Source organism: Eurosta solidaginis, chromosome 2 (assembly GCF_040869045.1).
Source record: "Eurosta solidaginis isolate ZX-2024a chromosome 2, ASM4086904v1, whole genome shotgun sequence".
NCBI lineage: Eukaryota > Metazoa > Arthropoda > Insecta > Diptera > Tephritidae > Eurosta > Eurosta solidaginis.
In genome coordinates, this window is record NC_090320.1 from 273,571,853 (window position 1) to 273,599,408 (window position 27,556).

The following is a 27,556-nucleotide window of genomic DNA, read 5'->3' on the forward strand; positions in this document are numbered from 1 at the left end:
AAATCAACCGAGTTTGGGTCAATTCGACGATATTTTTATCCATCTCAAATAACTGTTGAATCAACTTCGCACAAATTATTGATTTTTAATTAAGTGTTTCAAAATTCAAATCAACTAAGAAAAAGTTCATTAAATGCAAGCCGCGGCACTCTGTTAAAAAAAAAACTTTTTTACTAAAGATTTTGGCTTACTTTTTCATGCCTTGAACTCGGCGTTTTTTCGGTATGGTAGGCGTATCACGTGTGTGGTAGGCATATCACGCCATCAGCATACCACGGTGGTCGACTACTTCTGGTGTGTTAACTAACAATTATTAAAGTTATCCTAGAATTACCAATAAAAATTGGGAATATGTTTTATATTGATTGCGCCCGGACCCTCTATGCCTCTAACGCTCCCATTTTTAGAGTACTGAGGGAGTTCAATACTATCTCAAATTCTTTGGCCATTGACTTTTCTTTGCCAAAGACCACCTTCAAATATTTGTTGAGTGTTATAATTTGTTGATTGTATTGCTAAGGTCTGTATTTTTAAGTACAAACTCAAGTAGTCTGTAAGAACATTAGACTATTTTTGAAATTAAATTAATTAAATAAAAAAAAACTGTACAGCTAACAGTGGTTGTTAATATTACAGAGTATTCTGTGGCACTATAGTCATAAGAACAAAGTAGTGAGCGCCGTGAGCGTAATTTTCTCTTTAAAATAAGCTGATGCATTTGCATAATATTGGCAGTTGTTCGCTGTTGTAGCGACAAGTAAAATTAGTTATTTTAACAAAAAAATCAGATTGATTGAGAACCTGCCATTTTAAAAAAATACTGTTATCTTGAGACCACTAGTTGTTCTTCTGTTGGAATGACTAAACAAGTTTGACCGATTGATAAAATACCCCATTGAATCAATCATAATGCGATAAATTTTACCGAAAAGCTGTTAGTATAAGAACAACAAAACTGATTTGCTGATTTTCCTAACTTCATTTCTTTCGGTGTTAAAACTATGTTTGTCGTGGCAATATAGCTACCTTCTCTTGTATAATTTTTGTCTTTTGGTTACACTTAAATTTCTGTTAGGGCTCGATATGTTGGCAATAATTCAGAATTAGTTTAAAAGATTGGGATGTGGTACTGAAAATTTTATTTGGTAAATGAATATAATACAAAAGTCTCGTGGTTTGCTAATCAATTCACAGAAGCATTGGGCTACTGCAAATCGTATGGTTTGTTGGGTCGCGTACATAAACTTTATACATACATATTAATTTACATTAGGATGTTCCATGAATTAGAAAGTGGTAACGTATCAAAACATGCAAACCAAGTTGTGTTTAAATTTATGATAGGCTTGAAGGTAGTAAAGACAATTATTTAATTTATAGAATTTTTCAAAAACAGCTTATAACAACAAACCTAAGAAAGAGAGTTAAGAAGACAAGAAATCCATGCAACAGAACTTTGCGGCAGAAAATATCTACGGAAAGGCATATCTTCGAAAAGTATCCTCAACAAGCAAGCTACCCAGCGCAGCAGAGTGCATTCCGATCCCTTCTGTGAACTCACAACAGCACTTACTAGGGAAACCATAAGTAACTGAAAAATAAAGCAGTTCAATCAATACTGGACTGGGTACTTAGAGCAAAGACAGATTAAATTTTTATACTCCCAGTCAGTATAAGCCAAACTTATTAATCCAAGGAGAGAGGACCTACGAACACTCACTGGATACATTACGTGACACTGTTGTCTACGGGATCATGTGAGTAAGTCAAATCTATCAGATGCACAAATCGGTCGTTTTTATGAGCTGGAGGATGAAACGCCGGCTTGGCTTTGATCATCTCTAGGTTATCATCATTAGATGGAAGCACGAAATAAAAGATAAGCCTAAGGATGGGACATATGTCAACCCCTAGATTAACCATAGTGGATTTATTATAAAAAGGAGCATGTGAAAACGTCGTCTTAGGGCACTTTCTTTTAAAACGGTTTTATTTAGCTTGACTATGAGTAGCGGCCGGGCGTTGTTTAAGAATTTTCTAATTAAAATTTAAGAAACTTCCCGATACGCTACAAGCTTGAAACTTGGAATATAGTTCAGAACCCGATGACAATGCAATAATAAGAAAAAACTCCGATAGGGGGCGCATGGATCGAAATATTTCAAGAAATCTAACTTGTGGTCCGATTTGGCTCATATTTGGTACACATAATACATACATGAATAGAAAGCGACCTATGAAAACAGGTGACGCAGGTATCGAGATATTGAAACAAATCTTATTTATGCTCCAATTAGGCTCATATTTGGAACGCATATTACATACATCAATAGAAAGCGACCTATGAAAATAATCGTCGCTAGGTGGCGCAAGGATCGAGATATTCAAAAAAATCGTATTTGTGGGCCGATTTGTCTCATATATGTAACACATAATACATACATAAATATAAAGCTTATGAAAAACAATCGCCGTTAGGTGGCGCAAGGATCGATATATTCAATAAATCCTATTTGTGGTCCGATTTCTCTCATATTTGGAACCCATATTACATACATGAATAGAAAGCGACCTATATAGGCTGTCCGATTTGGATCATATTTGGAACAAATATTACATAAAGTCCGGTAGAAGTGACATCAAAATATGTTGGAGTTCGAGGAGGGGGAAGCATACGTGGCTCTGAGTCGAGTAAAGTCTTTGAAAGGATTATGTTTTGAGGACATAGATTGTAACAAATTGTCAGGAAAGAGTCCTTGTAATAATGAGTCACTAAATGAACTAAATAGAACGAGAAATAATAGGCAATTAAATAAAGACTAAAAACTTGACAATAAAATCGTTTAAACAAAATTTTTAAGTTAAACGGTTTTATTGAAAATAATAATATCAAAAGCTAGAAAATAATTAGGTAGGTTCCAGGTACTAGTCATCACACTCCTCATCAATCTAAGGCGTTGATCAGATAATTAAATAAAAGCGTTGGCCGCGTAGAATTTCTAAAAAAAAAAACCGTTTATCCTAAAAATTTTTTTTTTATTTATTTTTTAATTCGTAAAATGATTGTGTTCGATTTTTTCCTGAATAACCCTAATATACGGACGTATGTATATAACTAAATTATTAGTGTATATAACTAGCGCAAGTGTTTCGTAAATGACTGCAACTAATTACTTTGAGTTTTTGTAATATTTTTGTTACATTTTTTTTAACGCGTTTATACTACTAAGTACATATTTATAAACATAAACCGATGAACACGTTATTTATCAATCACATTTTGTTTGTGTTATTAAAAAGGAAACAACTTTCACAGTTAGTTTAGGATAGGTCAAAATAGTTTTTAGTAATAATATGGGAGAAAGTATCTCTGAGAAAATTTGTCCATACTATTAGAAAGCCCGATAGTTTTTAAGGCAATCCAACGAGTTCTTCTGTCTTTTTATGAAAATTCCTTGTATCTTAAAAGCAAGTTTGTAAAGTTACTGAATAATGCTGTGCAAAAGTCGGTTTACCTTGTAAGGGCAGCATAATATGTACACTCAGAAAAAAACGCTTACCTAAAATGAAGAAAATATTTCCTAAAAAAAATGTCTTTAAATTGAGAAAATTTTCAATTTAATGGGTAAAAATTTCAAAATTGTTACACGGGGTGTGCTTTTATAGTTTTTTATGTATAAAAATCTTTTTTTAAAGCATTTTTTTTTTGTTTGTTATTATTTAGTAGTTTGGGATGTTTCGATTATAGCTTGTAAATCTCTACAAAGCCATTTTTCACTTGAATGGGATTCGAACCCGCCTTCCTGCGATGGTCTAACTGTTACAAACACATTCGGCTAAAGTCATGCCTTTGTTGTAGTGCAACTTTTCCGCAGTTGCCTTCTTTGCATAGCTTAATCTTTTCTCGGTGATTAGGGTGAACTGACCGGTCCGTGGAGATTGAATGAGTCCATAGTGTTATTCTCGCAGATTATTCGAGTTTACAGACCGCTCGGCATCCAACTTGGTGGCAGCGTGCCCTTAAAATTAAACTTTTTACTTAACTTTGTTTATATCTGTGTGTATGTGTCTACATTTTTAGGTCCAAATTGCACCTCTTTATACATCCAAGCATGGATCCACTTAAAATAACAACTTGTGTGTATTAAAAGCATGGAGAACTGATCGCTGATTCAAAACTTCTAACTTTGATAATTATGATTAAGCCCTTTTTAAGTAAGCTCAAAATGTTCATTAATACTTTTGTAAAAAACAATTTGGTATTACTCACAACGTATTGGATCATTTACTAAGAAGTAATTATTTAAGCAATAACGCGCATAAAAGCTGTCCACATACGTACATATGTTCTTATATACATATTAAGGTGGCCCAAAAAAATAATAATTTTTTTTTACTAAATGCCCAAAGAAAAACTTATTTCCTTCAAATGGTGAGGAAAAAATTGACTGAACAACTTCTAAGACGCATTTTAAGGCGTTCGAAACCGTCAGGCAAACTATTCTATTAAAAAATTTCAGCATTATTTTGGTCTCGAAACGAAGCATTATCACCTCGGCTGTGCCACATAATTCTACCCTAGGCCCTATTTTATTCACAATTTTTATTAACGACATTATCCGTTGCTGCCAAAACAAGTCAGTACACTTGTAAGCCAACGGCGCACAGTGTAACTTTTTTCACTTTTAGGATGCCAAAAGTCCAAAAAACAATGTTCTCCAATCTCAAAAATGTTTTGACATGCAACAGATTAATAACCAACTGTTAAGAAAATGTATACACAGCAAAGTAAAAAACCCATGATCACCATGATAGGCATTATGAAACTTGCGATAATTGAAACAAGTGTAAAAATCATTTCACAGTCCAACATTTTTGACCAATTTTGTGGCAACGTGGTGGATTTTTCGATAACGGTTTTGACTTCAAATTATTTTATTTAACATACTTGGGTAGTTTACAACAGCATTGGTAAGTTTCAGCCACGTAGACATTTTTTTAATTTATTTTTTTTTTTCATACAGCCACTAAAAGTTTGGTAAGCTTAGACAAATTTTCGTTTTCAACAGAATAAAACTTACCTGATTCCGCCCAATTCCATTGAAGGAATACATACACATTAAAGGGAATTTCATATAGTTTCAGATAAAAAAAACCATTGCGAAATTTTGCGTTTTTCTTTGTAATCGCTAATTTAAGGTCTCTATGCCCTCGCTCACGTATGAAGCGCAGTGACCTAACAATGGAATGTCCTCAATTCAAGTATACAATGCTAGATCCCAAAAAAGGACAGTTATGCCTGAAATGGTAAAAACCCAGAAAAAGGAAACTTGTGCACTGAATAGTCTTCATTGTTTTTCTCAGATCGCTATTTAAAATGAACGAAATCGGACTACAACGACGCCCACTTTTTCGATATCGAAAATTTCGAAAAACCGAAAAAGTGCGATAGTTCATTACCAAAGACGGATAAAGCGATAAAACTTGGTAGGTGCATTGACCTTATGACGCAAAATAGAAAATTAGTAAAATTTTGGACAATGGGCGTGACACTGCCCACTTTTAGAAGAAGGTAATTTAAAAGTTTTGCAAGCTGTAATTTCGCAGGCGCTAAAGATACCCTCGTTACTCTTACTGCTGTATGTCTGTTAAAGAAAAATTAGCAAAATCAGATGACGAACACGTCCGCTTTTTAAAAAAAAAAAATTTTATGTCAAATTTTAACAAAAAATTTAATATCTTTTCAGTATATAAGTAAATTATGTCAACATTCAACTCCAGTAATGACAAAAAACAAAATACAAAAATAAAAGAAATATTCAAAATGGGCGTGGCTCCGCCCTTTTTCATTTATTTCGTCTAGAATACTTTTAAGGCCATAAGTCGAACATACATTTACCAATCCTTGTGAAATTTGGTAGGTGCATAGATTCTATGACGATAACTGTTTTCTCTGAAAATAGGCGAAATCGGTTGAAGCCGCGCCCAGTTTTATAGACAGTCGACCGTCTGTCCTTCCGCTCGGCCGCTAACACGATAACTTGAGCAAAAATGGATATATCTTTACTAAACTTCGTTCACGTACTTATCTGAACTCACTTTATCTTGGTATAAAAAATTACTGAAATCCGACTATGACCACGCCCACTTTTTCAATATCGAAAATTCCGAAAAAAATGAAAAAAATGCCATAATTCTGTTCCAATTATAAAAAAATAGATGAAAAATGGTAATGGGATTGGTTTATGGATGCGAAATATAACTTTAGAAAAAACTTTGTAAAATGGGTGTGACACCTACCATATTACATAGAAGAAAATGAAAAAGTTCTGCAGGGCAAAATCAAAAGCCCTTGGAATCTTGGCAGGAATACTCTTCGTGGTATGACATATATAAATAAATTAGCGGTACCCGACAGATGATGTTCTGGGTCACCCTGGTCCACATTTTGGTCGATATCTCGAAAACGCCTTCATATACACAACTAAGGGCCACTCCCTTTTAAAACCCTCATTAGCACCTTTTATTTGATACCCATATCGTACAAACACATTCTAGAGTCACTCCGGGTCCACCTTTATGGCGATATCTCGAAAAGGCGTCCACCTATAGAACTAAGGCCAACTCCCTTTTAAAATACTCATTAACCCCTTTCATTTGATACATCGTACAAACACATTCTAGAGTCACCCCTGGTCCACCTTTATGGCGATATCGCCAAATGGCGTCCACCTATTGAACTATGGCCCACTGCCTTTTAAAATACTCTTTAATACCTTCCATTTGAAACCCAAATACAAACACATTGCAGGGTTACCCTAGGTTCATTTAGCTAAATGGTGATTTTCCTTTATTTTGTCTCCAAAGCTCTCAGCTGAGTATGTAATGTTCGGTTACACCCGAACTTAGCCTTCCTTACTTGGTTTGTATAATAACAAAAGTTGACTTTTGTTTACTATGTATACTTTTTTTTAGTTTCGTAGCAAATAAAAAGTTTAAAACAATGACTTCTAAGTTTAATAACAAAAAAGTCACCGTTCGGGCGCACGCTCAAATATAAAACACGCAGCTTGTGATATGTTAGATTATAACTTAGCAAATAATAGGCAGAGAGATATGGGACTTAGATTTTACAAATCTGCATAGGTACACATTAAATTGCGAGAGCGCTACCCACTGAACCAAAATGAAGTGATTAATTCGTTTTCGGAAGTAGTATTTAAGTGCTTTCCTCACTATCATTGACTAATGAAAATATTTACGACAAAAACAGTATTAAAACAAAATATGCACTATTCACTTATCAAATAGTAGAACCTTAAGTTTGTAGTCTATTATTACCGACGCGCTGATGATGGGCAGCAGGTCTGCCCGAAATGCATATGATTATGTTAAATAAATAATACAGTTTGTTGTTTTACGGTTTATCCATAAACTTACAATTGTTTTTATTTGACAAAATAATTTTGTAGTCAATAAGGAAGATAATTAATAATTAATTAATTTAATAAAATAACAGTATTAACAGATTTTATTCTCTATTTAAAACACTTCAATTATTCCTAGCCGCGTTATAAATGTTATTAAGGGAGTTCGGACTCTTATGCAAAGGGTCTAACATCATTGCATTTGCAACACATTTACACTAAGCATTTGGCAACGTCATTGCAAATAAGCAATCTCAAAACTGGAGTAAATTTTTTCCAACATAGAATATCAACTCAGCACTTGTCAATAAAAAACTAAATGAGCAAAGAAAACACTAAAAATAAAAAACAAAACCAAAAAAGTTTCAAACGTCCTAAAAATAGAATGTCGAATTTACTTCTGGGTTTAAAACAAAACCAAAAAGTTTCAAATATATAAAATAGAAGCCTGTATACGCGCTTGGTTTCAAAACAAACACCTAAACTCTTGGTGTTGAAATTTAAAAAAAAAAAAACAAAAAAAATTTTATGAAAAGTGATGCAAGTATAAATAGATTCTTTTCAAAAAGTTTTTTAATACATATGAGGTGTTATGATATGTCTTCTTTCAAAGACGCTATAGCTTAATAGGTAGAGCAAGCCACTAGAATGCGCGGCACGTCGGCTCGAAACTAGGACACCGCTTTCTAAGATTTCCGTTTTTTTATAACTGCAAGCGTAAACATCCCTTGCTTCAAATTAAAAACCAATTCTGTGCACTTATAAAATGAAAATTAAAATTAAAAAATTAAACCAAATTTGGTTTAGTCACATATGTAGTACAAAAAATTTTATAGTTAGATTCAAACATTTTACCGTGTAGAAGATCCACTATAAGTAGGCTCAAGATTGGTGCCTTTTGAAATAACCTGTTCTACCTGTATGGCGATTAAAATTGCCTGAGCGTAACTAACAACTTAGAAATTTGTTCATTTTATTGAAAAGTATTCTTCTGCTTGCCTGTTTTTATTCTCAGCGTGCTTTGCACACAGAGTATATTAACCTTGATTGGATAACGGTTGGTTGTACAGGTATAAAGGAATCGAGATAGATATAGAATTCCATATATCAAAATCATCAGGATCGAAAAAAAATGTTATTGAGCCATGTCCGTCCGTCTGTCCGTTAACACGATAACTTGAGTAAATTTTGAGGCAGCTTGATGAAATTTGGTACGCAGGTTCCTGAGCACTCATCTCAGATCGCTATTTAAAATGAACAATATCGGACTATAACCACGCCCACTGTTTCGATATCGAAAATTTCGAAAAACAGAAAAAGTGCGATAATTCATTACCAAAGACGAATAAAGCGATTAAACTTGGTAGGTTAGTTAAACTTATGACGCAGAATAGAAAATTGGTAAAATTTTGGACAATGGGCATGGCACCGCCCACTTTTAAAAGAAGGTAATTTAAAAGTTTTACCATCTGTAATTTGGCAGTCGTTGAAAATATCATGATGAAATTTGGCAGGAACGTTACTCCTATTACTATATGTATGCTTAATAAAAATTAGCAAAATCGGAGAACGACCACGCCCACTTTAAAAAAAAAAATTTTTAAAGTCAAATTTTAACAAAAAATTTAATATCTTTACAGTATATAAGTAAATTATGTCAACATTCAACACCAGTAATGATATGGTGAAACAAAATGCAAAAATAAAAGAAAATTTCAAAATGGGCGTGGCTCCGCCCTTTTTCATTTAATTTCTATAGGATACTTTTAATGCCATAAATCGAACAAAAATTTACCAATCCTTGTGAAATTCGATAGGGGCTTAGATTTTAGGACGATAACTTATTTCTGTGAAAAAGGGCGATATCGGTTGAAGCCACGCCCAGTTTTTATACACAGTCGGCCGTCTATCCTTCCGCTCGGCCGTTAACACGATAACTTGAGCAAAAATCGATATATCTTTACTAAACTCAGTTCACGTACTTATCTGAACTCACTTTGTATTGGTATAAAAAATGGCCGAAATCGGACTATGACCACGCCCACTTTTTCGATATCGAAAATTACGAAAAACGAAAAAATGCCATAATTCTATACCAAATACGAAAAAAGGGATGAAACATGGAATTTGGATTAGTTTATTGACACAAAATATAACTTTAAAAAAAAACTTTGTAAAATGGGTGTGACACCTACCATATTAAGTAGAATGAAATCAAAAAGTCCTGCAGGCCGAAATAAAAAACCTTTGAAATCTTGGCAGGAATACTGTTCGTGGTATTATATATATAAATAAATTAGCGGTATTCAACAGGTGATGTTCTGGGTCACCCTGGTCCACATTTTGGCCGATATCTGAAAAACGCCTTCACATATACAACTACCGCCATTCCCTTTTAAAATCCTCATTAATACCTTTAATTTGATACCCATATCGTACAAACACATTCTAGAGTCACCCCTGGTCCACCTTTATGGCGATATCTCGAAAAGGCGACCACCTATACAACTACCACCACTCCCTTTTAAAACCTTCATTAATACCTTTAATTTGATAACCATATCGTACAAACACATTCTAGAGTCACCCATGGTCCACCTTTATGGCGATATCCCTAAATGGCGTCCACCTATAGAACTATGGCCCACTCCCTCTTAAAATACTCTTTAATACCTTTCATTTGATACACATGTCATACAAACACATTCCAGGGTTACCCTAGGTTCATTTTCCTACATGGTTATTTTTCCTTATGTTGCCACCATAGCTCTGAACAGAGTATGTAATGTTCGGTTACACCCGAACTTAACCTTCCTTACTTGTTTCTATTGTTATGTTATAACTTTTCAAAGGGTATGTACAGAATCGTACGATCTCTTTAATTCTATGTTGGAGATAAGGAAACGATATCGAATGCAAAGTATCGATACGGCACTCATTACAGGTAGCGTTTTCCAAATATCGAGTAACGGATAGTAACGAAGCAAAATGATTGATACCCAAAGTATCGGTACTCTATTTAGGTAAAAGTCTAGTTGAGGGGTCGACTGCTAATACGCTACCAAAAATATCGAGGGAGGTGTCAAAAGACGCGTATTGACCTCGACAACAATAATCCGAAGGCGGAAATGAAAAATTGTATCTCTGTCAGCAGATATTTGCAGTTGATTTTGGCGATTTTTATGTGGTTGTTGTAATGTTGTTGTGCCCGCAAAAAAAATTGTGAACATAAGTGTTTTGCGCGGATATAATTTTGGTCTCCAAACCGGTGGTGGACCCACCCAGGGTAATTTTTTATAAGCGCGGCCGAAGGCCGCCAATGCAGAAAGGTGTTCTGCGCAAAAATACTATGGATTCCACCCCCGTTTTGAAGGGGCCCGTGGGTAATATTTCGGTTTTTCGTTTATATCTTTTGAACGAGCTAAATTTTTTATTTTCCGCCTCCGGATTATTAATACTGATGTCAAGAAGCGTCGTTTGACAACTCTTTCGATATTTTTGGTAGCGTATTAGCAGTCGACACCTCAACTAGACTTTTACCCTCTATTTATAACACAAATGAGCGCTTCAACAACTCAGTACAATAGTTGCACCTTAATATAGACGAATGTCAAGTTCCAATTGAAGATGGGGTATATTTCCAAAATCTTAAGTGAAGATACATATTTCCTGAGGTTTTCATGTGGATTGGGGGCCAGCTAGCCACCATTTTTTGGCTGTTTGTTATTGATGTCATATATTCGGTTTCATTTTCTCACCGTCCGTTAGATATTTGTTATATTAATGATGAACTGTTACAGCGCTGAAAAACTGATCGAATGGCTGAAAGACCATGCATTATCAAAAGTTTTGGTGTACCTTCAAAGCAAGTTTATCAATTATTATTAATATTAAAAAATTCTAATTCTAAATATGTATATATATAAGTGTAGATGCGCAGGTAGTTCTTGAAAGCCTTCAATATTAATTAAATAGTAATTAAAGCGCAACTTTTTGGTAAAAATTTAAATTTTTTTGTCTATTATATTTAGGGTTTGTTAAATCTTTTGAATGAAATGGAATCTAACCTATCATAAGCTTTCAATCAGAAGAATTTATTGATATTACCAAACAACACTATTTCTCTAAAATGACTCAAACATACGATATCGACCTGAAAAGAATACAACATTGTTATGAACTTCTTTATAATGGAACGAAATACAAAAAAAAATTATTATTTGTCCACCAACTTACATAGCAGGGCATTTAACTTATATAAAATAAAAATGTTTTTGTATGAAAATACCATAGCTTATATTTTATGTCAAGAAGTTTTCATAAAGAAATTTTGTTCACATTTCAAATCGTATGAAATTGGATCTTTAAAGGAAAGTTTAGAAATAAAAACATTTTCAGAGTTAAATACTTCGCCTCTACATTTATATCCGCTATGCAATGGTAAAACATATGTCAGATAAAAATATATAGCATAGTTGTTACTTTGTATTTTCATGAAATCTTTTGAATTTTTGTTCTCTTTTGAAAATTATATTGTGTTTATATTTCACAAGAGTTTGGTAATTAAAGCTCTTTAAATCGAAGAATACGAATAAAAACTGATATATGAATTGTACTGAAGGTTTTGTAAAGTCAGTAAACCTTAAAGGGGGTAGTAAAGGAGGGGAGAGGTCTACAATTTCGTAATTTAATATTAATAGCGTGTGTTTTTAATTTAATAATGTACGTTTTTAATTTATAACGTTTTCATTTACTATTAATAATTGGCATTCTGAATTTAATATTGCTTCTGTTTTGCATCAACAATGCTCACTATTAATTTAATAATTCTTTCATATTGATTCAATAACACGACAACTCAATTCGATAAGAAACAAATATTAAATCAATGCCGAAAAATATTAAATATGTTGAATATTGCGCAACATTAAAATAAAGTTGTTCTATATTGAAATAAAAATTTTCGACATTACTAGACTTTCGTTAATGTTTCTTATTGAATTAATATCATTTTTTTTTGATTTTATGTTGTTTTTTCTCTGGGTGTACTGGGGTCAAAATACTCAAAGTCGAAAAGTATCTTCACAAAAGTATGAAGTACAAAGTATCGGTTTCGATTGTCAAGACTATCGACATGGTAAAGTTTTGTATCTAATTTGGTATCCCCAGCTAAAAAAAAACGGATACGAGCTGCAGAGCTTAACTGGAATTGTTTTCTATAACACAGTTAAATTACTGCCATTGGATATAATCGACCTAAACACCTGCGCTGTAAGTTTTGCTCACTCCAAACTGGAAAAAGAAGCGGAACAGATTAGGTTTCATGATAAATTAGGGCACAACGAAGTATAAAGTATAAGAAAAGTGCCGCTTGATTTAATTTTGTCAACCACGTTAATGTTCACAGCTATACTTTTGAAGTTGATAAGGACTTAGTTTAATCAGAACTAACACTAGCGAGAAGTAACTCTTGCCAACAAATTTTAATTCAGGCTGGGTGGGCTATTGAAAAGTTAAGCCCTTGCTAGGCAAACGAAAATCATGCTCTACAAGTCAGTCTTTGGACCCATCCTGCGATATGGGGCAAAAGCATGGACGCTGACAACATCAAATTAGGCGGCTTTGGACTGTTCGAGAAAAAAGTTTTTTGAACGATTTTATGACCGCGATTACCGGATAAGATTTAATGCTAAGCGATACGGCCCTTTGCAGATATCGACATAGTGCAGCGAATTTTAACACAGCGGCTATGCTGGCTAGTAGAGCTGGATTTCGATTCGATTCTTAATCGATTTAATCGACCTTTTTTTAGAAATGTAGAATCGATTTTTTTTTTAAATCACTCGATTCTTTAGGCATCGAAGTTTTCATCACTATCTCTTTTACCGACGCTTGAGAAAATCAAGCTTCTGGTAAGCAATATATTGAAACTGTGTTTATCTATTTTGTGGTATGATCATTAGGGTGGTCCATCTTTTTCGATTTCAGAAGTTTTAATCTCCCACCCGTGGAAATTACTTCAATTGATGGAAAAGTAATCCCATTAAAAAATAAGCGAGCTAAAATAAGGGGAAGGCGTGCCGCACAATATGCCCTTTTACCAGTGTACGAATACTTTGAATTATTCTTAATATTTATATATTAATGGCAACCGACAAATACGAATATTTAATATTTTAATATGATGTAAAATGTGTAAAAATATGGCATCATAAACTTACAGCGTAGGATATAAAATCACATATCGGAAAAGTAATGTTTATTTTATTTTAAACTACAGCCTTTTAACAAAAAATATTCATTCTATTACTTAAAAACTTGTAACATGGTGTCCTTATTGACATTTGGAAAACGTGCTTTATAATCTTTAACAACATGGAGTACAAATTGGGTTTGTTGTTAATTTTTTGTTAAAAGTTGATTATATTCACCAATAAGCTTTATGTCGCGCTCAGCTGCATCATTTACCACTTTAAGTTTACGAACCATATCTAAACATTGTTTGTAAGCTGAATTTGTGCTCCGAGTTGTTGGATCATTTTCCAAAAAGTCTGTAGGTAAGTTTAACTTTTCAAAAAATAATTTACTTTTATCGCATATAAAGTCCTCAATTTCCTTGTGTTTAATGCCATTAATATCACTTATCTTCAACCGTTTAATGCCTTCTTCATTTGGTTTTACTTTCTTTAAAGCATCGACCGTAGCCCGCTTTGAAACAACCGAAATTTCGTTATCAAAAAAAGATAACGAAATGTTGACTGGATTTAAATACCACAAATGGTTGAATATTTTTTTGCTTGTTACTTCAGATATCTCTTTGTCAATATTTTTATACTCATCCAATTCTTTACAAAGCTGCAAATCAAGTAGTGGTGCTTTGTTCGCATATGGAGCTTTGAACCAAACTTTTACCCATACTTTAACAATAAAAAGGCATATACTACAATTCCTGTCTTTTCTAATTGAAATTGAGGGGATGTGTGGAATAACGGTATAACTCAAGAATCAACCTTTTAAGAAAAGTGAAAGAACTTTACAATGCAGGTAAAAATAAATTTATAATAATCCTACTTGGTAGGATTTTAGATAGTATGATTCTTTGATAAGAAAAAGTAACAAATTTTATATATACATAATTTTATTAGAAAATGGATGATTTCTTTTTTTTTGTTTTTTTTGAGTTATACCGTTATTTCATAGATCGAATATCAAATATTTTGATTGAAATACTTTATTAAACAAAATAGTAGATACATTAATAACCATTGTTAAATACATTATTTTCTATTATTTAGATGTGCTTATAACTATCTGTTATATCCTTTTGTTATTTTTAGCAATTTTTAAACTCAGTTGAGCAGAGCTCACAGAGTATATCAACTTTGATTGGATAACGGTTGGTTGTACAGGTATAAAGGAATCGAGAGAGATATAGACTTCCATATATCAAAATCATCAGTATCGAAAAAAAATTCGATTGAGCCATGTCCGTCCGTTAACACGATAACTTGAGTAAATTTTGAGGTATCTTGATGAAATTTGGTATGTAGGTTTCTGGGCACTCAACCCATAAAGCTATCTAAAATGAACTATATCGGACTATAACCACGCCCACTTTTTCGATATCGAAAATTTCGAAAAATCGAAAAAGTGCGATAATTCATTACCAAATACGGATAAAGCGATGAAACATGGCAAGTGAGTTGAATTTATGACACAGAATAGAAAATTAGTAAAATTTTGGGCAATGGCCGTGGCACCGCCCACTTTTAAAAGAAGGTAATTTAGAAGTTTTGCAAGCTGTAATTTGGCAGGCGTTGAAGATATCATGATAAAATTTGGCAGGAACGTTACTCTTATTACTATATGTACGCTTAATAAAAATTAGCAAAATCGGAGAACTACCAAGCCCAGTTTTAAAAAAAAATGTTTAAAGTCAAATTTTAAAAGAAAAGTTAATATCTTTACAGTATATAAGTAAATTATGTCAACATTCAACTCCAGTAATGATATGGTGCAACAAAATACAAAAATAAAGGAAATTTTCAAAATGGGCGTGGCTCCGCCCTTTTTCATTTAATTGGTCTAGGATACTTTTAATGCCATATGTCGAACAAAATATTACCAATCCTTGTGAAATTTGGTAGAGGCTTACATTCTAGGCCGGTAACTGTTTTCTGTGAAAAAGGGCGAAATTGGTTGAAGCCACGCCCAGTTTTTATACACAGTCGACAGTCTGTCCTTCCGCTCTGCCGTTAACACGATAACTTGAGCAAAAATCGATATATCTTTACTAAACTCAGTTCACGTACTTATCTGAACTCACTTTAATTGGTGTAATAATGGCCGAAATCCGACTATGACCACGCCCACTTTTTCGATATCGAAAATTACTAAAAATGAAAAAAATGCCATAATAATATACCAAATACGAAAAAAGTGATGAAACATGGTAATTGGATTGGTCTATCGACGCAAGATATAACTTTAGAAAAAAACTTTTTAAAATGGGTGTGACACCTACCATATTAAGTAGAAGAAAATGAAAAATTTTTCAGGGCGAAATCAAAAGCCCTTGGAATCTTGTGCTATTACATATATAAGTAAATTAGAGGTACCCGACAGATGATGTTCTGGGTCACCTTGGTCCACATTTTGGTCGATATCTCGAAAACGCCTTCACATATACAACTACCACCACTCCCTTTTAAAATCCTCTTTAATACCTTTAATTTGATACCCATATCGTACAAACACATTATAGAGTCACCCCTGGTCCACCTTTATGGCGATATCTCGAAAAGGCGTCCACCTATAGAACTAAGGCCCACTCCCTTTTAAAATACTTATTATCACCTTTCGTTTGATACCCATATCGTACAAACAAATTCTAGAGTCAGCCCTGGTCCACCTTTATGGCGATATCCCGAAAAGGCGTCCACCCATAGAACTAAGGTTCACTCCGTTTTAAAATACTCATCAACACCTTTCGTTTGATACCCATATTGTACAAACGCATTCTAGAGTCACCCCTGGTCCACGTTTATGGCGATATCTCGAAAAGGCGTCCACCTATAAAACTAAGGCCCACTCCCTTTTAAAATACTCATTATCACCTTTCGTTTGATACCCATATCGTACAAACAAATTATAGAGTCAGCCCTGGTCCACCTTTATGGCGATATCTCGAAAAGGCGTCCACCTAAAGAACTAAGGCCCACTCCCTTTTAAAATACCCATTTTCATCTTTCATTTGATACCCATATCGTACAAACAAATTCTAGAGTCAGCCCTGGTCCACCTTTATGGCGATATCTCGAAAACGCGTTCACCTATAGAACTAAGGCCCACTCCCTTTCAAAATACCCATTAACACTTTTCATTTGATATCCATATTGTACAAACGCATTCTAGGGTCATCCCTGGTCCACGTTTATGTTGATATCCCGAAAAGGCGTCCACGAATAGAACTAAGGCCCATTCCCTTTTAAAATACTCATCAACACCTTTCGTTTGATACCCATATTGTACAAACGCATTCTAGAGTCACCCCTGGTCCACGTTTATGGCGATATCCCGAAAAGGCGTCCACCCATAGAAATAAGGTCCATTCCCTTTTAAAATACTTATTAAAACCTTCCGTTTGGTATCCATATTGTACAAAAGCATTCTAGAATCAACCCTGGTCCACCATTACAACGATATTCCGAAAAGGCGTCCACCTATAGAACTAAGGCCCACTCCCTTTTAAAATACTCATTAACACTTTTCATTTGATACCCGTATCGTACAAACAAATTCTAAAGTCACCTCTGGTCCACCTTTATGGCGATATCTCGAAAAGGCATCCACATATAGAACTAAGGCCCACGCCCTTTTAAAATACTCATTAACACCTTTCATTTGATACCCATATCGTACAAACAAATTCTAGAGTCACCCCTGGTCTACCTTTATGGCGATATCTCGAAAAGGCGTCCACATATAGAACTAAGGCCCAAGCCCTTTTAAAATACTCATTAACACCTTTCATTTGATACCCATATCGTACAAACAAATTCTAGAGTCACCCCTGGTCCACCTTTATGGCGATATCTCGAAAAGGCGTCCACATATAGAACTAAGGCGCACTCCCTTTTAAAATACTCATTAACACCTTTCATTTGATACCCATATCGTACAAACAAATTCTAGAGTCACCCCTGGTCTACCTTTATTGCGATATCTCGAAAAGGCGCCCACCCATAGATCTAAGGCCCACTTCCTTTTTAAATACTCATTAACACTTTCATTTGATACACATATCGTACAAACAAATTCTAGAGTCAGCCCTGGTCCACCGTTATGGCGATATCTCGAAACGGCGTCCACCTATGGAACTAAGGATTACTCCCTTTTAAAATACTCATTAACAACTTTCTTTTGATACCCATATTGTACAAACAAATTCTAGAGTCACCCCTGGTCCACCTTTATGGCGATATTTCGAAACGGCGTCCACCTATAGAACTAAGGCCCACTCCCTTTTAAAATACTTATTAACACCTTTCATTTGATACCCATATCGTTCAAACATATTCTAAAGTCACCCCTGGTCCACCTTTATGGCGATATCTCGAAAAGGCGAACACCTATAGAACGAAGGCCCACTCCCTTTTAAAAATATCTATTAACACCTTTCATTTGGTACCCACATCGTACTAACAAAGTCTAGAGTCACCCCTGGTCCACCTTTATTGCGATACCTCGAAAAGGCCTCCACCTATAGAACTAAGGCCCACTCCCTTTTAAAATACTCATTAACTCCTTTCGTTTGATACCCATATTGCACAAACGAATTCTAGAGTCACCCCTGGCCCACCTTTATGGCGATATCTCGAAACGGCGTCCACCTATGGAACTAAGGATTACTCCCTTTTAAAATACTCATTAACACCTTTCATTTGATACCCATATCGTACAAACATATTCTAAAGTCACCCCTGGTCCACCTTTATGGCGATATCTCGAAAAGGCGAACACCTATAGAGCGAAGGCCCACTCCCTTTTAAAAATACTCATTAGCACCTTTCATTTGGTACCCACATCGTACTAACAAAGTCTAGAGTCACACCTGGTCCACCTTTATTGCGATACCTCGAAAAGGCGAACACCTATAGAACGAAGGCCCACTCCCTTTTAAAAATACTCATTAACTCCTTTCGTTTGATACCCATATTGCACAAACGAATTCTAGAGTCACCCCTGGCCCACCTTTATGACGATATCTCGAAACGGCGTCCACCTATGGAAATAAGGATTACTCCCTTTTAAAATACTTACTAACACCTTTCGTTTGATGCCCATATTGTACAAACAAATTCTAGGGTCACCCCTGGTCCACCTTTATTGCGATACCTCGAAAAGGCGTCCACCTATAGAACTAAGGCCCACTCCCTTTTAAAATACTCATTAACTCCTTTCGTTTGATACCCATATTGCACAAACGAATTCTAGAGTCACCCCTGGCCCACCTTTATGACGATATCTCGAAACGGCGTCCACCTATGGAAATAAGGATTATTCCCTTTTAAAATACTCATTAACACCTTTCGTTCGATGCCCATATTGTACAAACAAATTCTAGGGTCACGCCTGGTCCACCTTTATGGCGATATCTCGAAACGGCGTCCACCTATGGGACTAAGGATTACTCCCTTTTAAAATACTTATTAACACCTTTCGTTTGATGCCCATATTGTACAAACAAATTCTAGGGTCACCCCTAGTCCACCTTTATGGCGATATCTCGAAACGGCGTCCACCTATGGAACTAAGGATTACTCCCTTTTAAAGTACTCATTAACATCTTTCATTTGATACCCATATCGTACAAACGCATTCTAGAGTCACCCCTGGTCTACCTTTATGGCGATATCCCTAAATGGCGTCCACCTATAGAACTATGGCCCACTCCCTCATAAAATACTGTTTAGTGCCTTTCATTTGATAAACATGTCATACAAACACATTCCAGGGTTTCCCTCGGTTCATTTTCCTACATGGTTATTTTCCCTTATGTTGTCACCATAGCTCTCAACTGAATATGTAATGTTCGGTTACACCCGAAGTTAATCTTCCTTACTTGTTATATGATGAGAATGGTCCGTTTGCAGTTATAACAGAAAATATATAATATATTTTTCTAATTTTAATAAATTAACGAAAAATTTATAAGAAAAGCTGTAAATTATAGATAAATGAACTAGCTAGATATATTTCATATTAGTTTCCACCTTTTACGATGTGAAAAACTGTAAACCGAAAATGGATGTTTGCATGCTAACCAATCAACGGCAACATTGTTCTAAATGTATACAAAGCAAAACAAAAGAAAATAGCTGATTTCTAAGTCACAAAAATCACTCAAACTTGGACGCGTACGTGCGTACGTACGTACGTCCGTACTTTTTTGGGTAACAGACGCTTTGGCGATAAATTGACGCCTACTAGTTTATTTGCATAAACCACTCAGTGGCGTCATATAAAATGTTTGACCTGCCTGCGGCACGAGTTATCCAATTTATCCCAAATTTTTACACAAATTACTTTTAGCGCAATGAAATATTTCTGTGTAAGAAATTAAAAAAAAAAATATTTTTTGCCTTATAAGATGGACCACCCTAATGATCATATATGTAATACTCCTACATATATTGCTAATACAGGTTGGGTACACTTACAAACATCAGAGTGCCCATATATAGCTGTTTAAATGTTTTTGTTTTTGTAATCGAAAATCGAATATACCCAAATTACAATTTTTTCTTCTCACACTTATGCACAAAAGTTTCGTAGGCTGTCTTTTTTTGATTTCGAATTCAAAACCCATTGCGAGCATATTGTACTAGCAATATATGAGTATTACATATGTATATGGGTATGATACTGTGGTCAGTATGAAATGAAAACTAATTAGCTAAACATTTTTAGACTCTAGTAAGCCAATTCAGCTTGAAAGTGACTCTGAAGGGGAATTCAATCTTATAAATAACCCAAATATTCGCAGATCTATTGCCTGGAAGTACTTTAGTCAAGTGCAAGGCAATTCGGCGAAATGCAAATCGTGCGGAAAAAAATACAAAACAGGTGGAAATACAACCAATTTGTTAAATCACTTGAAGCGCTCACATCCAACGTTGATGGAAATGCCTTCATCAACAGCTCCGATAGAATCCTTTCTTGAACCTAATAACACCAACATAAGGAAGTCTCAGGCTGTAGATGAGAGAAAAAAACAATTGGATAATGCTTTGATTAGTTTAATTACCACAGATATGCAACCCTTTAGGATTGTCGAAGATAACGGGTTCAGATCATTTATACAATTCTTGGATCCTCGGTTCGTTTTGCCGAGTAACATTAAAGGCCGCGGTACAATGACATTTTTCATATACATAGATACGCTTAACACAAGATTATGCATCCGAATAACATCGTCACAATCAACCAAGATGTTGCGTTTGTAAATATGAAGGATGTTCAGACTTGGCAATTGAAGTTTATTAGGCCTTGCCCATTCACATACAAAATTTTGCGAAGCACTGTTATAAACATTCTCCCTATACAACAAAAATACTTGCTAACTTATTTTGTGTCGTAATCGATTGTTATATTGCAGTTTTTATTCGCGAAAAATGTTAGAAAATTTACCACCCAGTGGGAAAAATAATTTCACTTGCAAAGTGTGCCAACACCCTTAGCCAAAGCACATGTCAAATTCTTCTTATGATTTGCTTGGAACAAAATTTGGGAGATGGCTACTTTTCAATATCAGAAGGGGCCAGTGTCGCTCATTCTACCGTTCTCTATAAAAATGCGTGCAATCTACTCATAATGCATAAGCATGTGTTAAACTCATCTATATGAAAAACTGCTTATGTGTCGGAGCTGTAAGAAACACGCTTTTAACAAATATGTACTCAAGTATGAGAATAAAACTACAAAGCATACTTAATAGCATCAAATACTGTGCAGTAACAACGGACGGTTGGACGTCATGCTCAAATGAGTTCTATTTGACCGTAGCATGCCATTTTATTACCAGCGAGTTTAAGTTAAAATCAGTAGTTTTGTCCACTGACAAATTGTTGAACGAAACAGACCACACGAGTCAAAATATCGAGAAATCGCTACGGGAAGTGCTGACTGGTTGGAACATTTTGGACAAGGTCACGTCAGTTGTTACGGATAATGCAGCGTCCATGATAAAGGCTTGTGAGTTGCTACAAAAACGACACTTGCCGTGTTTCGCTCACACATTAAACCTGATCATACAAGATACTTTAAATCTTGATTATGTAAGCACGGTTTTAACAAAGTGCAAGCGAATAGTATCGTTTTTTAAAAGTAGCCCAATTGCGTATTCCACAAGGAACTGAATTTCCATATAGTCTCATTCAGGAGACGCCAGCACGTAGGAACAGCTCCTATAAAATGATAAAACGGATACTTCAAATAAAGGATACAGTTTCACAAGTGCTACTTGACACTATAAAAGCTCCACCTCACCTTACAGCAGAGCAGCAATCTATTTTAACTGATATTGTAGATTTATTTGAGCCATTCGATAGTGCGACCATGCATGTATCTTCAAGCAATCAAGTGGCAATCTACCTCATTATTCCAATTATTATGGATCTGTATCATCGTTTAAATGACATCCAGAGCAAACTCCGTACGGTTGAAGGTTTGGATGCCTTCAAGTATCTTATACAACAAATTCGTACTCGGCTATCTCCATATGAGACTCGAGCAGCTACAAAAATATCAACTTTAGTTGACCCATGATTCAAAAGGGAGGCCTTTAGGAGTAAAAACAATGCAGATATGGCTGCCAGTGCATTGAAAAATGAAATTGCTACAACTGTGAAGTTTCAGAAAACTGCTTCCGACTTGAAAGAGCCAACAACACAGAAAGAAGACTCCCAGCAGCTGCATTTTCATTATTTGCATAGAAGTATTAAACAAAAAACCAAATTTCCCCAAGCGGACGCGATTTTATGCGTGAAACAGTATTTGCAAAACTCACATACTTCACAAAATAGTTGTTCCTTGGAATATTGGAAGGTAACGTAACAGTCTCATGGCAATAGGGTGAAAATAATGTGTTAATTTTTCCAGATCCACGGACATGACATGGAAAATATGGCGTCCACTGCACTTCGATATCTATGTATTCCAGCTTGTTCAACAGAATCAGAGCTAATGTTTAGTAAGGCTGGATACATCATCTCAGACAGAAGGGCATCGCTTAAATCTAAAAACGTATATATTGTAACGAATTTACTTGCAAATCCTCTTATTTGCCTTCTCTGAACTCTACTATTCAAAATAATACTGCTCTTGCTCGCTATATAGCGTCTTAGTCGAAACTGCTTGACAACTCAAATCAAACTGAATTTCAGCGCCTCTACAATTGCCGCCTTTTATACTCTCGGATTTCAACGTTCGCATCTTCTAGGCGCTTCCAGAATCTACTAGTCCAGCAGCTCTCAAACTACTCAGCTGTAACTACTATTGCACAATTTTATAGTTTTTCTCATTGCATACTTATAGGAGTATCTCAGATATATGCATGTGTTTGTGCATTGACTCTCCGCTGCTCGTATACGTACATGGTACATATGTGTAGACGCAATTATTGTTTCGTTTATGTAGATACATAATGATTGATCTATGGATGTGAATTCACGTCACTCCTTAGCATCGGCTTAGAGATGGCAGCACTCCTTAGTTTTGCTAATATTCGTAACAATATGTTGGCTTTTACAAACAAAAACCAATGGTTATGCGAAGAATCGAAATGATGATCCCAAATATTGTTCCTTATAATAAGTAAATTAACGATAGGCTCTCAATATAAGAACACACTTCTTTTACTTTTTTGTCCTTTAATGTACATGTATGATTATATCCGTACTCAGCGGATGTCTTTCGTCGGTCACGGGCGACTTGAATACGACCAATTCAAAAAAAAAAATTATTATTTTCGTTGAACATGAATTTGCATAAAAAGGTTTAAATATAATTTTTTTTGTTTATAGTCAATACTTTATTTGAAATATTATTTTTTATGACATAGACAGCAGCACACACGAAAACAGAAATGGCAATTTTTTGTCAATTAAATTCCATATTCCTTTTTATTTTCAATAAGTTAAGAAAAAATTTTTTAACTGAAACTACGCAAACCATGGCACAAATTGCTACTCACATGTTTGTGTCCATTACCGTATGTTGTCAATTGAAAGTTCTGTATACCTCATTGATTAAAAAGCTGCAAAAACGTATAATGAAAACATGTTACCTTAGGTATGTATTAAATACTTCCTTTTTATATCACGCTAACATATGTCGTTTCTAATGCCATAAACGAAGCGGGAACATTATATTGTAGTAGTAAGTATTAAGGAAGAAAATGTATTGGTTAATGTTCCCAAAGTTGGTTTGCCTACATTTTGAAATAAAAGATTCAAAAAAGCGCAAAAAGTATGACATTTCGGTATATACTATATGTAATATACTATATATTATATATACTATACTAATTATCTCACTTCATGGAAGGATCAAGTGAAGACCCATGTGGCATTCCTTGATGGTTCCAATTTTGTCGGCAGTCAACGAAACGAGAGAGAAACTGTCCCGCTTTATTTGTCGGGAAAAATCGAAGTAAAGCACGTAAGTAAGTACATTATTACAAAGAATAAGCAAAATTTAAATAAACTTTGTTCGTTTCAATTTAATCGATTAAATCGATTTTCTAGAATCGAATCGAAAAATCGATTCTTAAAAAAATCGAATCGAATCCAGCTCTACTGGATAGGCTAGTTACGCCAATGAAAGATGATGTTCTGGCCAAGAGGTATTATTATAGGAATCCGCCTGACGAAGCAGAGAAAGAGCGCGGCCCCCACTCCGATGGAAGGAGCAGCTGGAAAACGATTTTAATTTCGTTGTTGTAATTACTGGTGCGACTTGTTGGACGGCCCTAACCATTTAAATGAGTAAGGGCGAATTTGGTAAAATTCTAGCTATAGAGGTTTTCTAATAAACAATCTCTGAAAAACTGTAGTTCACCTGTTTCCTAAGCTTTCTTCACTTACCTGCGTGTGCAAATAATAAACTCTTGCAACTATAGACCACAGCATAAATATTATAATCAGTGCCTATAACCCAGTAATCAGCATCTCCGGCAAGTGCTATGGATAAGTTGGTGTGTTAGAAGGAATAGGCACTACATATATTGAGTTTACTTACATGCAAAACCATTAAAGCGTACAGAAAGCTTGCCAGGACCAACAATCTTTGCAAAACCGTCAATTGATTGATTTTGATTCCTACCATGAAGAAGGGAAATATTTTTATATGTACTATGTTGTTTGTAAATACTTTAAACTTAAACAAATAAAGTACTTACTTGAAATTTACCTGTGTATTAGTCACAGTAACTTCATCATCGCCATTGGCATCATAATTAGCACTGATGCATCGACCACCGGCTTCGAAAAGGAATGGATATTTAGCGTATTCATACCAGGTACCAAGATACTGAAATTAAGATGTATGAAATAAACTTAAATTAGTTGGGAAATTCAAATCGTATTCATGTAAAATTGCAAGATTTGAGTTGCTTTCATGGTTTCCAATATAAAATTTGAAATATGCATAGCACATACGGCGAGGCGATACCTTGTAAATAAAGTTAGTGAATATTTTCTCTTAATATTTTATTTTATTTTTTGTACACAGGGGTATTACAACTTTGAGTACATAATGACTTAAAGGAATCGAGATAGATATAGATTTCCTCATACCAAAATTTACAGCATCGACAAAAATTTTATTTGAGCCATGTCCCATCGTACATACGTTCGTTTGTCTGTCTTTACAAAATTTTATATGCTTTCTTATCTGGAGACAGGTAGGGTTAGTACTGAAAATGGGCGAAACCGAACGGTAACTACTTCCACTTTTTCGATATCGAAAAATTCGAAAATGTAAGAAATGCGATAGTTCCTTGCCAAAAACAGAACTTGATATGTAAATTCACTTAATACCGACAAACAAATATTTATAAAATGGGCGTGACACTGCTCAAGAACAAGAACAAGAAAATTTTAAAGTTTTCTAAGCCATAATCCAAGACCGTATAAGATGTCTTGCTAAAATTAAACACGAGGACTGTCCTTGCCATAAAACATTCTCCACATGAAAACTAACAAAATCGGTTGGAGAGCACGCCCACATTTAAAAAAATTGGTATCGAAATATCCAAAAATGGAAAGATGCGATAATGCATTACCAAAGATAGAAAAGTTGTGGCAACTTGATATGTTGGTTGACTTATCAAAAGCACTTGATATATACTGAAGTTTGGAATGGAGGTTTTCATAACTATTATATATGTACATATATGTATACGGAAAACAAAGGAAATCTGTTTTGCGACCACGGCCATTTTAAAGAAGCCTGATATGGAAATTTCGAAAAATGCGATAATTCATTACCAAAAGTGAATAAAGTGTGAAACTTGATATGTCGATCCACTTTATGACAGCAAAAGAAACTTGATAAAATTTCAAAAAATTGGCGTGACATCGCCCAAATTTTGAGCAAAGGAATTTGAAAGTTTTGGAAGTGGGAAATCAAAAGCAATATATCTGCATCATACTTAAATTTGACATGGAGGCTCTCTTAGCTATTATTTATCTAAGTTATGAAAAAACCGAAATTGTATTGGCGACTATGCCCACATTCAAAAAAAATCGATATCAAAGTTTCAAAAATTAGAAAAAATGCGATACAACACTTTTTCCATATCGAAAATTTCGAAAAATGGAAAAAAAGCCATAATTCCTTACCAAAGACGACAAAGTAACAAAACTTGATACTCAATGACGAGAAACAGATATTTGAAAAAATTTTGCAAATTGGGCGTGGCATCGCCCACATTAAGAAGAGGAAATTTTCGAAAGCCTTGAATCAGAAGCAGTTTGAGTTTTTGCAGAACTAAAATTCTCAGTATTACACATAGATCTGAGGAAAGTCCGTTTACGACCACGCCAACTTTTGTTAAAAAAGTTGCTTATAGTTTTAGGAATCACAAAATTTTACTGAGAACATTGTTTCTATGACCGTAACTGTAACCATATTTGCATATGTTTAGGTAGTATATTTAAGCTTTCATATCATTAAATGTTCTTTATATTTCTTCTTAAATGTATCCTTTATACATACATATATGAGACCACACGCTGGATATATAATGTTCGGTTTCGCCCAAACTTAGACTTCCTTACTTGTAGATATAATAATGGGAATATACATAAGTATTTGACCGTCACCTAATTGCTTAGTGGTGTTTAAAATTGAACTGAGATCTATCACTCCTTTAATTCCAGTATTATATTTTTGCCAAATCCAACATTAATTCGGTAGAGCTCATCAGCCCGTTGACTTAACGATCCTGCTAATATAACAAAGGCGCAGAGCTTGAACAATGTCTGTTGCCACAGCTCCTGCTACTTACATAATGGAAGTTATCACTGAAGCTTACAGTGATTTTTGAGCAGCTGTCAGAAAACGAAAATATTTCCAACTTTCGTTACAAGTGTTAGTTAAAAGATACTGCTCTTGAGCATAACCGAATACTAATGCAAATGCAATTATACCTGAGTTCACTAAAAAAATATGCATTAAGTGTTTACTCACCGCAGATGGATCAAAGTCTTGCACAGTTTGTACATTACTCGGACATAAGCCTCCACGGAAAACTTGACCAGACACCAAACTTGATGAAGTCAAGAATATGACAAGCGTTAAAGAAGCACTAAAACAAAGCAAATACAAAGTAAACAAAACATTGAAGGTTAAGCGAAACTAATTTAATATGAATGAAATATATTACCAAACATACAAACTAAAATTTAACAAAATAAATAAATAAATATAAACCCGTTCTTTTTAACTCACATTGCAAATTGTTGTTGCTGCATTTTATTAGATGTTATCTGTTCGAAGTGATGATAATTGAAGAATGCGACAGCTGCTAAGAACGTTCCAAATACAACTATCGTTTGCAAAGC

The 27,556-nt window shown here is 34.7% G+C and overlaps 1 protein-coding gene across 1 annotated transcript in view; it reads right to left on the reverse strand.

The window, feature by feature from the left end:
• LOC137241859 (uncharacterized) overlaps positions 1-27,556 on the reverse strand; it is a 48,858-nt gene extending 21,302 nt beyond the window's left edge. Inside the window, exons 1-5 of the mRNA XM_067769230.1 lie at positions 27,444-27,556; positions 27,183-27,300; positions 24,889-25,019; positions 24,729-24,808; positions 24,575-24,670 (exon numbers count right to left, since the gene is read on the reverse strand). Of these exons, the coding sequence (XP_067625331.1) occupies positions 24,575-24,670; positions 24,729-24,808; positions 24,889-25,019; positions 27,183-27,300; positions 27,444-27,466 (448 nt within the window). The 5' untranslated portion in view covers positions 27,467-27,556. The remainder of the gene's footprint in view (positions 1-24,574; positions 24,671-24,728; positions 24,809-24,888; positions 25,020-27,182; positions 27,301-27,443) is intronic.